Source organism: Grampus griseus (assembly GCF_964374135.1).
Source record: "Grampus griseus genome assembly, chromosome: 16".
NCBI lineage: Eukaryota > Metazoa > Chordata > Mammalia > Artiodactyla > Delphinidae > Grampus > Grampus griseus.
In genome coordinates, this window is record NC_139010.1 from 14,747,310 (window position 1) to 14,764,443 (window position 17,134).

General features: G+C 42.7%; 1 protein-coding gene across 1 annotated transcript in view; it reads right to left on the minus strand.

The window, feature by feature from the left end:
* Positions 1-3,578: 3,578 nt before the first annotated feature.
* CCDC6 (coiled-coil domain containing 6) overlaps positions 3,579-17,134 on the minus strand; it is a 112,026-nt gene continuing 98,470 nt past the window's right edge. Inside the window, exons 8-9 of the mRNA XM_082673880.1 lie at positions 8,975-9,099; positions 3,579-7,915 (exon numbers count right to left, since the gene is read on the minus strand). Of these exons, the coding sequence (XP_082530006.1) occupies positions 7,721-7,915; positions 8,975-9,099 (320 nt within the window). The 3' untranslated portion in view covers positions 3,579-7,720. The remainder of the gene's footprint in view (positions 7,916-8,974; positions 9,100-17,134) is intronic.

Genomic DNA, 17,134 nt, shown 5'->3' on the forward strand with positions numbered 1-17,134 from the left:
TTAAGTGCTAAACAAACGAACAAACAAAACTATGGGGCAGCCACCCTTGGCTTTGTTGTCTCAGGGTTTCCAGGAAGCCTCACACACAATGGAGAAAATTCAAATGTGGGAGTCATTCTCCCCGGGGTCACCTTCAACCCCTGGAGGAAGGAGTAGGTGCATTGGACAGCATTCCTGTCCTCTGGTGGGATAGTACTGAGGCACGTTCTCAGTTCTTCCTCGGGGACACCCAGTGGGACTGAATTGCAGTTGCCCCCCAATGCTAACGGGCTCATCTGCACACCCTTTGTTGGCCTCACCTTCTCCACGTTCTCATTCCGCTTTCTGGACTCCCCTTCCAAGGAAGCTCCCTGCACCAAGTCCGTCTCAGTTTGCTTTCAGGGAACCCAAACAGTCACCACTTGTGTCATGCTCAGACCTGCAGGTTTCCACACGTTATTCCCTCTGCCCCAAACACTCTTCGCCCAATTTCCACCTGTTCTTCAAGAATGTGCTTAGAGATCGACTCCTCCAGAAATCCTCTCTGACCCTCCCTCTCTTCTAATGCCGTGGGTCCCACTGCGCTGCTGCCCCGCTCACAGCACCCACCACACTGGGAAACGCCAAAAGGGAAAGAAGTCGGTATTCACGTCCCCTCTCCCCCCGCCCCATCCCCCGAATTCCCAGCACCGCACACAACGGCTGGCGTGAGCAGTATTTTTAAAACAGCTGTAGAGTGAATGAAATGATACTAGAAGTAGTTAAGAAGCGACACTATGAAGACTCTTAACGCTCCCATGTTTTAACAATGTTCACTGGATCCCAACCACCCCATTTGTAACAGAGAAGAACAAACGTGACAGCATATTAGATCTATTCCTTTAGCTCTAACCCCTGTGCTCTGTGGCCTGTACTCAGCTGTGCTGGCTCTACACCTCTGGAAAAGAATGTTGCCCACAGCCTGAAATACACAGGAGGACTCTCAAGGCTCTGACCTTCAGAGATGCAAAGTTGCAGAACAGAGAATAACATCTGTCTGGTTGGAGGTGCACAGGGAACACAGTGGCCAGATCTATGTGGACCGCTGTAAGAACAGAGCATCCCAGCGCCACAAAGTCTGCACCAACCAACCTCCATCTTGCCCCACCCCCCGTCCTTTTTAGTATAAAAGAAGCCTGAATTCTATCCCTGGTAAGATGGTACTTTGGGACACTAGCCCACCATCTTCTCAGTTGGCTGGCTTTGCAAATAAAGTCGCTGTTCCGTGCTCCAACTCATCTCTCGACGTACCGGCCTGTCGCCTGGTGAGCAGTACGAGCTTGGACGCGGTAACACATTCTCATTCTTATCTTGTAGGTGAGGAAACCAAAGCCCAGAAAACTGGACTTAGGCCAGACCTGAACCCACAGGACACTTTCTACCGTACCTGGGTACCTTAAACCTGAGGCTTCGTGCCCAACATTAAAGTAACAGATAGCAGTAGTCAGTCAGTCCCCCAGGTTAATGACTTCCCAATAGCATTTCACCAGGACCCAGACAAAGCTACCCCTGGGGAGATGCGGTGGGAGAAAAGTAGGTTAAGGGGGCTTAAGTTGAATTTCAGCAGTTGCCTTTCAAAGGAACATTTAAAGAACACAAATGCGAATCCACAAAAGACGTTTTTGTTGCTTTACGTATTTCATATACTGTATTTTTTGTCTCTAGAAGTTCGACTGGAGGCTTTTTTACGTTTCATTTTCCTTATGCTCATGTATTCTTCTGCCTTCTAGAATGCACGAAGAATGTTTATAATGGCTGTTTTCACATCCTTGCCTACTAATCCTATCATCTTGTTTCACTTCTGAGTCTGGCTTTTCCTTTTCTTGATTTTTAAGATGAAAAATTTTCAGGTTAATTACTAAGCTCTCCTTATGGGATAATTAGTAATCTTGAAAGTTGCACTCAATCATGAGTAGGGTATCAGAAAATACGATCTTTAGAAAAAGATCTAAATACATTCAGTTCAAAAGGATTCAATGTAATATGGAAATAGGGGTGATGTGAAAGATAGAAAAAAAAACCTTTAAAGGACAGAAATTCAACGTCTCATGTTGACAGAAACATTTGGCACAAACCATATTTACCATGCACTGGCGTCTTCCTGTTTCTAAAGAGAATGTTTAAAAGTTTGGGCCTGAATTAGACATTAGCGAATACAACTGAATTTTCCCAAGTATTTTTTAACTTAAATAGCCCATACGTTAAAACAAGGACCCAGATTTACCTACAGAGTTTTACGTAAACACAAAAAAAGTTTCTAAACCCACCGTTTCAATCTTAGAAGCACCACGTGGACACGCAGCCTCTAAAAGGTGTTAAAAGAAAAAAAGTGTACATATAGCTTAAACTTTATAACTTACATGTTGTTAAAGCACTTCGTTTTGAATCCCATTTTCTTCAAATTCTACATGAAGTAAGAACGGCTATCTCCACTAGATAGATTAGAAAACTGAAGCCGGCAGATGAAGCCAAGTCCTAAATTCAGAGGTCCTGCGGAATTTCTTGGTCAACATTTTCGTCAAGTTACAACTAAAACCTCGCTGCCATGAGAACAGAGGCATTTTGAGATTTTGGTCAATTCACCAAATGACAAATCAAATTAAAAACTCTTTTCATTAACTAATAGTTAATATGATATCTTGCTTAAGCCAGAGCGAGTCAAGACTAACTCAAGGTTTATTTAGCTCTTTAATATGGAAAAGGACCTAGATTTAAACAGCTCGCACTCCTAAGACGATATCACAACGGTGTTCTTGAAGGCCATGCTCCTAGGGCAGGATCCTAAGTCTGTTCTTTTCCCCTACAGAATGTGGACTAACTGCTAGGGGCTTCCTAAAATGCAAGGTGTATAAAACATCACCCCAAATATTCATTCTACCTTTCTACCTAAAGGAATGGACACGGAAAGGACTTGTGTCTTATTGTATATGTGAAGGCCTGTACTAGAGGGTTTCATCTTGATTTTCTCATCTTAGCAAGGCATATAGTATTGTTATTTTACAGGTAAGAAACTTGAGTTCCAGGGAGGTTAAGTAACTGAGCCAGTGAAGGAACTGGTACTCAAACCTAGAACTCATTCTAAAGCCATGCTTCTTATACGTAGGAAGAGAAAACCATACAAACAGACTTAAACATTTAAGAATAAGCTAATATACTGAGTGTAATTTCCAAAGCCTGACAATATATGTGTGTGTATATACCTATATCTAATTGTTTATACGGAACATTTTGGGAATGAGTGTGCTTTTCCTTTCCTTTTCATAATCCCCTAGGTGTATGGTTTTCAAGTGAAATACAACACAGATATGGGACAGTGCGCAGATCATAAACGCACAGCTCAATGAATTTTCAAAAACTCAATACATCCAGGTAACCAGCATCCTGATTAAGAAACAGAGCGGTACCAATCCCTTTTGTGTCCTCATCTTAAGTTCACTTTCTAAGGCAGCCTTTAGTATTCAGAATCTAAGCTGGATATCTATCAGAAATCACAGGGAAACAAGGTTCATTTTCCGACTCAAAGACCAGAAAGAAAGAGATAGGGTATAAAGCTCAAGAGATTCATTTTAAAAAATTATCTTTATTTAGGTTTCTGATTCAGCACATGTATCAAAGACTAATCAACATAAAGAAGTAAATAAGACATTAATTGGAAGTCTTACATCTCTCTAAACTCTGACCAAGAATGTCAAGATTGCCACTATTACCAGAACTCCAACCTAGTCAAGTTGTAGACAAGCTATCATGAACGACGTACAGTGAGCACACATACACAGAGGCCAGAGACACGCTATAGCACTCGGCTGTCCTCTCTTCCTTGTTGATGTCTTTCCATGGGACAGTCCACTTTTGCTGTCCATGCCTAGTTCCAAAGAAAGTCCAAAGAAGGCTCAGGGTCAACCTGATCCAACACTCTGCTGGAGGAATGCATTCTCAAACCGGTGTGCCTGCAACTTTGTTTTTGCCAGGATGAAGTTCAGATCGAGATGTACAGTACAATCTAGATGACGGTGCAGACTAAGTGAAGAACTAAAGTTGAGCGGTAACCCGAGTTAAGGCATGAATGCGCACACATGTGCACACACACAGCACCCACGTTATCATGCACATAGGATTCCTCCCATTGCCTAGCGAGAGGCAACCGGGGCTCGACAGTTAACCACGACTGCTGAGCGTACTGAAGCATGCCCCCCATAATTCTATCCTAACAGCTGTGTGTGTCTGTTTTATCACAAAAAAAAAAAAAGAGAAAAAGGAAAAAAGAAAACTAAAAAAACAACAACAAGAAAAAAAAAACAAAACCCAAAACCTAAAAACCCCTTAATCTCTTACAATGGCTCTTGAGCATGGAACTCACGTAGCAGCGTCGATGGCTGGGTCTTTAGTAATTTGGAAATAAAAGGTTGTTTTACTATGTATTTCTTTGGTAGTCCTCACTACAAAGTTTTCAGTGTTGGTTACCTATAAGACAAGTACTAGATAGAAGATAAAGTTACGCAGAAATATTTCTTCTATACTGATAAGATAAAAATAGTGAGCTCTCCAAGCACAAGTTACTATGCTTTTTCTTGCCTTATTGGGCTTCCTCTACAAGCAAGGCTTCGTGCAGGAAAAGTTCGTGTCTACCTAACAAAGGGCGATACATATTCTATCTTCCTACAATTGAAGAGTTAACGAAAATTCACATTATCCGTTATTTCTGGTCAAATCAGTTAGAAGCCGATTACAAAGGGGCAGCAAGCACTTGGTGTCAAAGCCACATTCTGGTCACACATTCATTCCATGGTTGTGGTCAGTCTCTCAGGAGCTCAGAATTTAAAACTCCTTTCAATGAACAAAGGAGCAAGTTAAATCAAATCCGAAATACTTCCACCATCTGCCCAATGTCTAGAAGTCTGTCTAGAATGCCAGCATGCTGGATGAAAGAGAGCAGTTCAGAGCCCAGAGAGGCCTCAGGTGTTAGGGAAAGTAATTTGGTTTTGTATAAAAGGCATGGTCCTCTGGCGAAGAGTACTTATCCTACTAGCAGCACAGTGGTAGCCAAGGGTCTCTGTCAGCAAGACAGGAAAATGAAGCTACTGAACCTGCTGTGGCTCCCACCTGCCTTCCAAGGCCTCTGGGGCCTCTGGGAGTCAGTCCGGGGTTGCCCTGGGCGGGTGGGCAACAGGAATAGCAGGAACCAAGTTCAGCCCCCCCGAGAAGTGCCCCAGGTAAGTCAGCTTCTCGTGGCCTTGGGGTTGGAATCTTCGGGGTCCCTGGGGGCTAAACCATGGCCAAGGAACTGCCCTAGCAGGTACTGCCCAAGTGTGACAGGCTCCACACGGGGTCATAAAACACTCGAACAGGACATGAAACAGCATCATTTCGAAAGGGTAGTGTTTGTTCTATCAATCCAGAATGTCCACCGGGAGAGGCAACTCGATTTACGGTGAGAAAGTGCTGTTTGAAGGAGCTGTGTTTTATTTTGCAGTGAAACAACTAGTCTAAGGAAACTGGTGCTACATTTCTGTAGAAGTCTGGATGTCAAGAACCTGTCTCCAAAAGGCATTTATCAGAACTGTCTGCTCACTCCGAATGCTTTTTTCAGTCACCACAGGGCAATGTTTTGACTTTTGTGCTTTCAGGAGGTCACTAAATTGTTAGCAAGTGGAAGGAAGATGATTACATTTTGGACTTTCTTGTTTGAGTGCAAGACACTACTCAACAGCACTGAAATCTATAGTCTCGTAGAAGATTCTTGTAAACATATACCATTTCTCCTGTAAGAAAAACCGAGAACTGTACGATGCAGGCAATACTTGTTCGCCTGCTCTCAGAATTCCTCAGAATGGCCAGGTGCCAGGAGGGATGGTGAGCCGTTGGTGAAATCCCCGGGTTGGACAGGACCCCATCTGACTGAATTAAAAACCTCAAGCCTCAATAATTAAATGCCGAACTTCTTCCCCATATTTGAAAACTGTACTATGATTATGTATATTACACCTTATAAATAAAATTTATAGAGACCTACGATTTCTTTCAAATGACTGAGGAGTGACACTCTCAGTTTGGAGGTGGAAACTGAAAGAGTCAAAAAAAAAATCCTATTGTTGCTTTTACTCTCAAGTTCTTAAGATGCTAGTCAAACACGACTAGCCAGTGAGACGAGACCTTTTCTCATTCTGTAACTTGTAAATATGCAATTCAAAGGCAAAAATGGAGGTTTCCCTACTGTACAATATTAAATATCTACAATGTCATGGTTCCTTACGGGTAGGAGTGTGTTCAGTAAAGAGCTAGCTATTAGCTATCACAAAACATGGACTCTTCAAAATTACGGATAAATTAACTTTCAGTTCTCTGATTATATCCAACAGATACACATTCTCATCATAAAATATACATTCTCTAGTAAGTTATTTTTGTCCACGGCATATATAAATATGCAAACACAGGTGGTAAAAATCACTTTACTACCAAAGTACAAAACAGTAACTGCTGAAAAGCCAAAATAAAGGTGTTGCAAGTGTTAAGAAAAGACTGACTCACGGCGTTCCACTGTAGAGTGAAACCAGACGATTTATTTGTGCTAAATGAATGGAAATGACGCATTCAGGATATACTTCTTTGTACACTGCGCTTGCTTTGACTGGGCGAACTAAGCAGTCCTCAAGGCTAATGTGCCACTTTCCTCTACGCCTCTTTCCTGCCAGCAATAAAGTATTTTGGCCATTGTGCCAAGATGTTCCTATAATGTTCATTTCACATAGTATTTTCTCATAGTACTCTGCACCTTTAAAATATCTGTTCGAACTCTATTTTAGGGGAACGCGAGTAAAGAATGTAAAGGGAAATGAGCTGTTTCTGTCACCATCACGTTGCCTTCTGCAGCAGAAATCACACAGCACATCCTAATCAGCCATCGCAACCACTGGTGGGTAGGACAACAGGTATCGACTCACGTGAGAGGGCCAGTTTGGGTAGGGTAACATCAAGGATAAAGAAAGACTCACACCCAGATATACGATAATTATCTATCCCATGTATGTGGAAAAGGTACAGCCATGTGATCCAATACTTCAGGAGATCTGTTTTACAAGAGACATGGATGTTGAGATATACTGAAAAGAACGCATACAAAGTGTATCCGTAGAAAGCTCTATTAAACATTGTCTTGGGCACTGATGCATCCAACTTCCCATTCTATAGTGAGAGCTAGATTTTCAAAGGTCTGAATTGTAGTGCTGAATTACTGGTATGCTTGGTAAACACTATTCTAATGGGGGTGGGGGGAGAGGTGGGTAATAACAGCTCAGTAACTTTCTGCAAATTCATGGGAAAAAAAAATATAAAAAAGATATCCCTTTTTATTTTACAAACCTAAAAGCCAGGAAAATGAAGCTCTGGGGCCAAGCAAAAAAATTGCACACCGCTGCTGAACTACCAAATAGTCGAATAGCCGACGTCCCAGCCAGGGAATGGACGCACATGAAGATTCAAGTAAAACACCGATGGAGAAAGTCGTCTGTTTAGTGTTGTAGACCCACAACACTGGCTGCGTTTCCGACACACATTTACAACACAATGAATAGTGAAGCCTAGATAACCTCAGTGCAAATAAGTCAGATCCGAATATGCCAGGGAAGGAAGCCTGTGGCGTCTTGAGTCGACGGCTCCACTGCACGAACGAGTCCCAACGTGAGGTTCGGACTGCGCACATGCATTAAGGCTGGGAGGAGGGGTGCACCGAATGTTGCGAGGGGGCGGGCTGCAAGGTGGCTGCCGAGGGGACCGCGGGCTGCATGGGTGGCGGAGGTGGAGGTGGCGGAGGCTGGACGGGGGTCTGTGTGTTGGGAGACGGAGGCGGCGTGGGCCGTTTGAATTTGTCAGGGCTGTTGCTCCTCCGCGGTGAAGGCCTCTGTAGACAGGACAGGAACAGCAGGTCAGAGCAGGCACAGACGGCTCATCCCTAACCCAGCGTGACTCGGAGCCCAGGATGCCCCAAAGCGGACCCACAGAGACCAAACACCAGCGAGGTCCTTGTCCATCCCTACTGGCTTCTGAACCCATCAGGAACACTTCAACAAGGTAGAGTTTACACCGACATCTATGAAAAAGCTATGCAAAATCACTATGAAACGTGCATCGATCAAACGACTGGACTTCGGTGAGACAGTCCTAAAATTGGAAAAACAGCTGTCACGTCCTCCCCTTAAATCTTTTCTGTTCGTTGTATGTCTCCAGCTCCTTCCATCCCTCAAACAAGTTGTCAATGTCATGAAGGCTACAGCTCGACCCAAAACGTTCCTGCTTTAATGTAAAGCTCATCAAACCAGCAAAACAGATTCAGAAATATCTTACATGCTTTTTTTAGAGAATGGGGTTCTTTTCAAGATTCCCTCATTGGGAATACCCTCAGTTCTACCCTATTCTCAAACCCCTATTAGCGACATTTCTAACCGGTCTATTAGTCAACTAAATAACCAGCTCTAATGAAAACACTCCCCTGAGTAGAGTTTGAACTGGATACACTTAAGGTTCCTTCTAATTCCAGGAAAGAAAATTCTGGATGAAACTAGAAACAAGTCTAATTCCAGGAAGAATACTGAGGGTCAGTGAACTGTGAAGGTGCGGACAATAAATATTTTAGACATTGTGGCAACCAACGATAATTCGCTATGGCAAGGAGCTGGCTAGAGTTCAAACGAGGCACAGGCCGGAGGTCAAATTACGTTTCACAAAGGGCAATATTTCATAGAAAATGAAGGTGAAGTTTTGCCTCCTGGGAAGGATTTTAGTTTCAACACCAGAATGTAGCATCAAACTGTTGGGAGGTCTCTAGAAGTTTAAGGTGAACTGAAGGAAGGAAGGAAGAAGAAAGGTAAATGTCCGAGGACATCAATGTTGGCTCCCACGGAGGACCAGTCGCTACCACCACCAGGAGGAAAGCGCTGCTTCCTGCCCCGTGGATACTTACTGTGATACCGTGGGAGGCTCCCATATGCTGCACATGAAGACCTGGGGAATTGTAATAAGACATTCCAGCTCTAGTCAGTGAAGTCGGTGGCGTGAAACCAACTGTGTGACTTGCATACGAGAGACCTAAAATAGAACAACAACTTGTAAGTATTATTACAAACTCAACTCTCTGGTGTCTTTAAGCATGTAGGAGGCTTTAAAATGCAGAAGCTCTTAGTCACCCACAAAAATGCAAACAGATAAGAGGAGTGGTGGGCTCACCAAACGGCCTGCTGGATGGGTAACAAGGGATATAAAAGTCAAGCCCTGGTACAGACTAAACAGCCCAGAAATAAGTGCACACGTAAATGGTCAGATAATCTTCAGCGAACGTTCCAGGAATATGCAATGCGGAAAGGGTAGTCTCTTCGACAAACGGTGCTGGGAAAACTGGAGATTCATGGGCAAAAAGAATGAAAGTGGAGCCCTATCTTACACCATACACAAAAATCAACTCAAAAGGAATTAAAGACCTAAACATAAGACCTGAAACCATAAAACTCCTAGAAGGAAACACAGGGGGAAAGCTTTATGACATTGGTCTCAGGAATGATTTCTTAGATAGGACACCAAAAGCACGGGCAGCGAAGCACACGTAGCCAAGTAGGACTACAGCATCCGAAAACGCTTCTGTTCAGCAAAGGAAATCATCAACAGAAAGGTCACCGATGGAATGGGAGAAAATATTTACAAACCATAGATCAGATAAGGGATTAGTATCCAAAATAGATAAGGAACTCCTACAACTCAAAAGCAAACAAACCAATACCCTGATTTAAAAATGGGCAAATGACTTGAATAGACATTTTTCCAAAGACAACATACAAATGGCCAATAGGTACATGAAAAGATGCTCAGCTTCACTAATCATCAGGGAAAAGCAAATCAAAACCATAATAGGATATCATGTTACACCTGTTGGGATGGCTATTATAAAAAATAAAAATAAAAAACATTTTTAAAGTGCTGGCAAGGATGTGGAGAAAAGGGAACTGCTAATGGGAATGTAAATTGGTAGAGCCACTATGGAAAGCAGTACGGAGCTACCACAAAAAATTAACAATAGAACTACCACATGATCCAGCAATCCCACTGCTGGCTATTATCCAAAAGGACTGAAAACAGGATCTTGAGAAGAAATTTGCACTCATGTGTGCATTACAACACTATTCACAGTAGCCAAGACGTAGAAACAACCTAAAAGTTCATCAACAGATGAGTGGATAAGGAAAACATGGTATATACACACAATGGAATACTATTTAGCCCTTAAAAAGAAGAAAATTCCTTTAAAAAAGAACATGGATGAGCCTGCAGGACATTATGCTAATATAAGCCCGTAACAGAAGGACAGATACTGCATGATACCATATACACGAGGGATCTAGGTCACACTCACAGAAGCAGAGAGCACAACAGTGGTTGCTAGGGGCTGGGGGTAGAGGAAATGGGGGACTGTTGTTTAATGGGCACAAAGTTTCAATTTTATAAGAAGAATAAGTTCTAGAGATCTACTGCACAACACTGTGGTTTGTTTGTTTTTTAATTTATTTTATTTTTGGTTGCGTTGGGCTTGTGGGCTTTTTCTAGTTGCAGCGAGCGGGCTCTTCGTTGTGGTGCGTGGCCTTCTCATTGCGGTGACTTCTCTTGTCGCTGAACACGGGCTTTAGGTGTGCGGGCTTCACTAGCTGTGGCATGTGGGCTCTAGAGCGCAGGCTCAGTAGTTGAGGTGCACGGGCTTAGCTGCTCCGCGGCATGCGGGATCTTCCCAGAACAGGGCTCGAACCCATGTCCCCTGCATTGGCAGGTGGATTCTTAACCACCGTGCCACCAGGGAAGCCCCACTGTGCTTTTTTAACAATACTGTACTGTACAGTTAATAATGTGTTAAGAGGGTAGATCTCATGTAAAGTATTCTTATGACAACTAAAAAAAAAACAAGTCCAGCCTTGACAGGAGTCCAACTGAGATGTACAGAAGTAGAAGACATGAGAAGAAACAAGAGTAAAGTGGAAAAAATAGAGCAAAGGGGTAAAAATCGGATGCAAGGAAAGGGTAAGTGTCAAAAGATATACCAATAATAACGAGACAAAACCAATGGGTGTGTATAGCAGCCACAAAGCAAACAAAAAATTCACCACTGAGAACTTGGCAACTTCAGGATATTCAATGAAGAAAACAAAAAGCCCTACATATGCCATTGTTCCCCCCAAAGAAACTGATATTTAAGGAAGAAACACCCCCAGCCCACTATAACCTTCTGCATAGTCTTCATCTAGGACCCCAGAATCAGCTCCAAAGTTTAATGCCTAGATCTTAGTTCCCTGACCAGGGATCGAACCCGTATCCCTGCAGTGCTCGAGCAGTCTTAACGACTGGAACACCAGGGAAGTCCTTAAAGATGCTCTTCTATAGTGTCTTTTGACTTCCACGGTTGAGACATGCAGCCACCACGCCTATCTTTATTTGTCCTGTCCCAGAATCTGTCTGTGCCCTCAACACCTATGGTTAAGGATTTTATTTCTTGCTTTGACTATGAACTAGTGTGCTGCTTTCTATCTGACATATTTCCATTTCCAATTGTGGATTTGGTTCACATGTACACAATGGAGGTCTGGGGTAAAGCACAAGTCTTTGGGAGCTCAGGGGTCATTTACTGTGACTTGTATTTGTATCGCAAGAACTTCGTTCAGCTTGGGGAGGGAAGAAGGGGTTTTCTTTAAACAACGTGGGGAAATACAACCCTAATTCCATTTCTTATGAAAGTGATGAAATTTAAGAGAAAAGCTTTGAAGGTAGGTCCTTATCCCCAGATAGAGAAGCTCAGGGGGTTCGATTCATAATACAAAATAAATGAATAAGATCAAGCCCATTGCCCAGTATGACAAGGTTAATAATGATGAGTATGTTAATCTGCTAATCACGAATCTTCAAAGACCGCCTACTGCCTGCTCAAATTAAAAAAAAAAAAAGAAAGTCCCTTCTCTGGCTATTAAAAAGGCCTGCATTTGGCTCCAAACTATCTCCTGATGTTCTAGGTCAGTGGTTCTCAATGCCGAGAATCAAAGCCCTCGTCCGACCCCAAATCAAGTGAATCCGAATCTATGGGGAGCAGGGCCCCAGGGCAGCCGGTGATAAGAACCACAGTGACCTGATCACTCTTGATTCTGACCTCCACGTCTCAGTTCCCACCATGGCCTTTGCCTGGGATGTCTTCTCTTTACTGCGGGACTTGGTTTCTCCTTCTCCCCTTGTCAATCAGGACCTCACTCAGCCTTTGGAGGGGCAAAGAGCCCAGACTCCAGAGCCGACTGCCATATTATCTCGGGCTCCAGTTCTGCCACTTGGTGCTGAGCGACACTGGACTTTAGATCCCTCAACTGTGAAATGAGATTATCACAGTGACTGCATAAGGTTGTTGTGAGGATGAAATGAGTGCCTGGCACAAAGGAAGGGCTCAGCATGTTTCAGCTCATTAACCTCTCCTTCAGGGCTCTTCTCAAAAGCTCTCTAAGCTGGTAGCTCTCTCTTCTTTGAAACTCTCTTTATTTAGTGCTTTTTTTTAATTATACCTTTTAATTTTATCCTAACTTTTTATTTTGAAATAGTTTGTAATTCGTAAGAAGTTGCAAAAATACTACAGGGTCCCTGTCTACCCTTCACCCAGCTCCCCCCAGTGATATCTTACATAACCAGAGCACACTGTCAAAACCAGAAAATTGACACTGGTCCAATACAAGTGACTAAGGTACAGACTTTATTTGGATTTCATCAGTTTTTAATGCATTCTTCGTGTGTGTGTGGGTACAGGTGTAATTTTTATCACCTGTGTAGATCCAAGTAATTATCACCACAATCTGGATACAGAACTGTTACAAAACCACAGACAAGCTTCCTTGTGTTGTCCCTTTATAGGGACATATAGTCACCCCTTCCCTCTAATCCTAACCCCTGGCAACGACGGATCTGTGCTCCACCACTGTAATTTTGTCACTTTGAGAATGTTATAGATATGAAATCATATAGTATATAACCCTTTGAGATTAGTTTTTCATTCATCACAATGCCCCTGTGACACATACAAGTTATTGTGTGTATCAAGTTAATTCCTTTTTAGTTCTGGGTAGTATGTCATTGAGTGGGTGTACCACAACTTAACTTTTTAGGGGATATAAAATACATAAAATGCGGGCTTCCCTGGTGGCACAGTGGTTAAGAATCCGCCTGCCAATGCGGGGAACGTGGGTTCAAGCCCTGGTCCAGGAAGATCCCGTGTGCCACGGAGCAACTAAGCCCATGTGCCACAACTACCGAGCCTGCATTCTAGAACTCATGAGCCACAACTACTGAGCCCGTGTGCCACAACTACTGAGCCTGCGCTCTACAGCCCATGCTCCGCCAACAAGAGAAGCCACCGCAATGAGAAGCCCGCGCACCGCAATGAAGAGTAGCACCCACCTGCCGCAACTAGAGAAAGCCCGCGTGCAGCAATGAAGACCCAACACAGCCAAAAATAAATCAATTAAATAAAATTTTTAAAAAACCTATAAAAAAGGCACTGCTTATTAAAAAACAAGCAAACAAATATATATATATATAAAACTTGTATTAAGATTATCTTATTTCTTGTGTTTTGCCCCCTACTTCCCTAGGCCCTATAAGCTCTTAGAGGCCAGAGACCATGTCTTACTAGTTTTTGTTTTCCCTTAATCATCATGCATCTGACCCTCTTGCCCAGGAATACAATAAACAGTAAGAATCCCAAAAAGCCTAGCTAGAAAATATCTCCTAAACAGAATACTGTGGCTTTATAAAGCTATTCCTGGAATAAATTGCTCTTGCTGTGCTATACAAATGCATTAACTAGAGTAAAAATTTTAAGATTTATTTCATTGTCCACAAGTTCAAGACAACAAATTCTAAAAATGACTCATGAAAAGCAATTCATGACCAAAAACCACTGAGCAAAATGAATCAAGATACCAAAGTGTATAATCCATAGAAAACCGACTACTTAAAGGAAAACTACAAGAGGTCGGGGGGATAGGGAGAGGAGACACTTGAAAACACTAAAATATTAACACTGCCTTCGGATAAAAGGATTCTGGATGATTTTATTTCTGCTTCTTTATACCCTTCCGACTGCCCCCAAATTCCCTCTAATAAATCTTTGCTGAAGGAAGAAAAAAAAATAAGCATCGTCGAACCAAACTAAAGGCAGACACCTTCTGTTCCTTTGAAATTTATCTTAGTTCCACAAGTCGGACATGTCTCTGTTAACATTCATACGCTAGAGATACGACTTCCTCTTTAACGCTCTCTCATCTGGCTCTGTCCCCATCACTCCATCAAGGCTGCTCTCGCCAAGGCCAGCAGTGTTTCCGCGCTGCCAGGTGCACTGCTACTCTCCACCTCTCATTGCACTTGACCTTGGGGCAACAACAGACAAAGCTGACCCCTCCCTTCCTGCTGAAATGCTTTATCTTAACCTCAGTGACATCGGATACCCGTTTCCCTTCCCCTTCCCTGGCAGCAACTTCCCAATCTCCTTCACCAGGTTTCCTCCTGTACCTGACCTCTACATATTACATCCTTCAGGATCAGATGGGAGGGTTTTCCTCTTCTCCCTCCATCTTCCACGACTAGGTGATTTCATCTATGTTAGTAGCTTTCTTTAAAATAAATTTTTTTATTTTAGAATAGTTTTAGGTTTACAGAAAAGTGGCAAAAATAGTACAGAGAGTTCCTGCATCTCACACACTCAGATTCCCCGTTATTATTATTATTATTATTATTTTTTGGCCGTGCCCCGAGGCTTGTGGAATTTTAGTTCCCCAACCAGGATCGAACCCAGGCCCTCGGGAGTGAAAGTGCAGAGTCCTAACTACTGGACCACTGGGGAATTCTGAAAGATGCCCTATTATTAACTTCTTAAGCCAGTGTGGTACCTTCATCACAACTAATAAACCAATGTTGACACATTATTATTAACTCAGGTCCACACGTTATCTGGATTTCCTGAGGTTTTGCCTAATGTCCTCTTCCTGTTTCAGGAACCCATTTAGGATACCACATGCTATTTAGTTTTCATGTCTCCTTAGGCACCTCTTGGCTGAGATAGTTCCTCAAACTTCCTTGTTTTTGATGACCTTGTCAGTTTTAAGGTGTGTTGATCAGGTATTTTATAGACAGACTGTCCCTCTACTGTCTGATGTTTTCCACGTGGTTAGACTGGGGTGATTCGTTTTGAGGAGGAAGACTACAGAGGTAAAGGGCCCTTCTCATCACATCGTATCAAGGGTACATACTACTGACATGACTGACCACTGTCGATGCTGACCTTGATCTCCCAGATAAGGCAGTGCCTGTCAAGTCTTTCCTCTGTAAAGGTACTTTCTTTTTTTAAATAGCTAAGAAGGTTTTTTTATTATTATTTAGTTAGTTATTTTATTTATTTTTGGCTGTGTCGGGTCTTAGTTGCGGCACGCGAGCTCTTCCTTGTGGTGCGTGGGCTTCTCTCTAGTTGTGGCACACAGGCCCCAGGGAGCCCGGGCTCTGTAGCTGTGGTGCACGGGTTCCAGAGGGCGTGGACTCTGCAGTTTGCAGCACATGGGCTCTAGTTGAGGTGCGCGAGCTCAGTAGTTGTGGCGCGCAGGCTTGGCTGGCCCCCGGCGTGTGGGATCTTAGTTCCCTGACCAGGGGTTGAACTCGCGCCCCCTTCATTGTAAGGTGGATTTTTTTACCACTGGACCACCAGGGAAGTCCCAAGGTACTCTTTTTCCCCCCCCCTCCCTTTTACACTGTATTCTTTGCAAGGAAGTCCCTATCTTTAGCCCACATTTAAAGAGTAGGGAGCTATTTCCACTTCCGTGAAGATGGAATCTCTATGTCAATTATTTGGAATTCTTCTGTATAGGTGATTTCTCTCTTCTCTCGTGTTTATTTACTCAGTCAGTCATTTGTTCATATCAGTGTGAACCAATGCATATTTGTTTTATGTTTGGGTTATAATCTAATATTACATTATTTATTTCATTGCTCGAACTGTTCCAGTTTGGGCCTTTGGGAGCACTTTCAGTTTCCTCCTGCGTCTCTTGGACCTATCCTCATCTTTCAGTTTTTTGACCTTCTCCTTCTGGCATGACCAGACTGTCCACGTTCATCTTGTATGTTCCCTGCCCAAGGCCCTAGAAACATCCATTTCTTCCAGGAGCCCTAGTTCTCTTCATTGGAGAACGGAATTAGAAACCAAGATCTGGGTGGTAGGTGTGCCTGTGGCTAGTGGGATGTAGATCCTTTTTAAAACTTCAGTTATTCCCCATGGCTGATGTAGGCATATGAAAATATGTTAACTGGGAATGTCTTTTTCTCAGGCTATATCAAATAGTGAACAACCTGAAAAAAATTGTTGAAAAAATAATCCTGTCCCTCTATATAATCCACACATAAGCAAGCAGAAGATTTTTCAGAAGTACTGGGAAATGTACCTTTCAATCAAATTGTGAGATCGCCCTCAAAATATTCCAAGTCAGTGAAAATGCAAGACTGCCAATGCCAATGTTAACCAGAAATGGTAAGGGAAGAAGAAAAGCCAAAATGCTTCAAATGGAAATGAAAACTATACAAACAGCATAATTCCACTAGAGAAGTGATTAGATATTCTTAATACGGAGAAGCACAAGTTCTTCCAACAAAAAATAAAGTGAAAAGAAAACTTGAAAATTCAGATTGTGCTAATGTATTATGTATCCAATGGACTAGATCAGAATAGGAGTAATTCTACCGCCAAATAGGAGATTATAACCTACTTTGATGATATTATAGAACTTAAAATACGATACAAATGTTCTCACTAAGGCTGGCTGAGAGAAAAAAAAAATCTAGGTGTTACTTATTATGATGTAGTTTAAGGGAAAAACCAACTAGCTTGTCTATACAAGCAAGCCCCACATTACAGGAACAGGGCCAGCGAAAGCCAAAATTCTGTGCATGGAATAAAATCTTCCTGCAGAGTATTTGTTACCATAGAAGTTAATATTCCCAACCAAGGCCTCACTTTTGTTTTTTTCTTTCTTCAATGACCACAACACTATATTTAATGAACTGGAAGTTACACGCC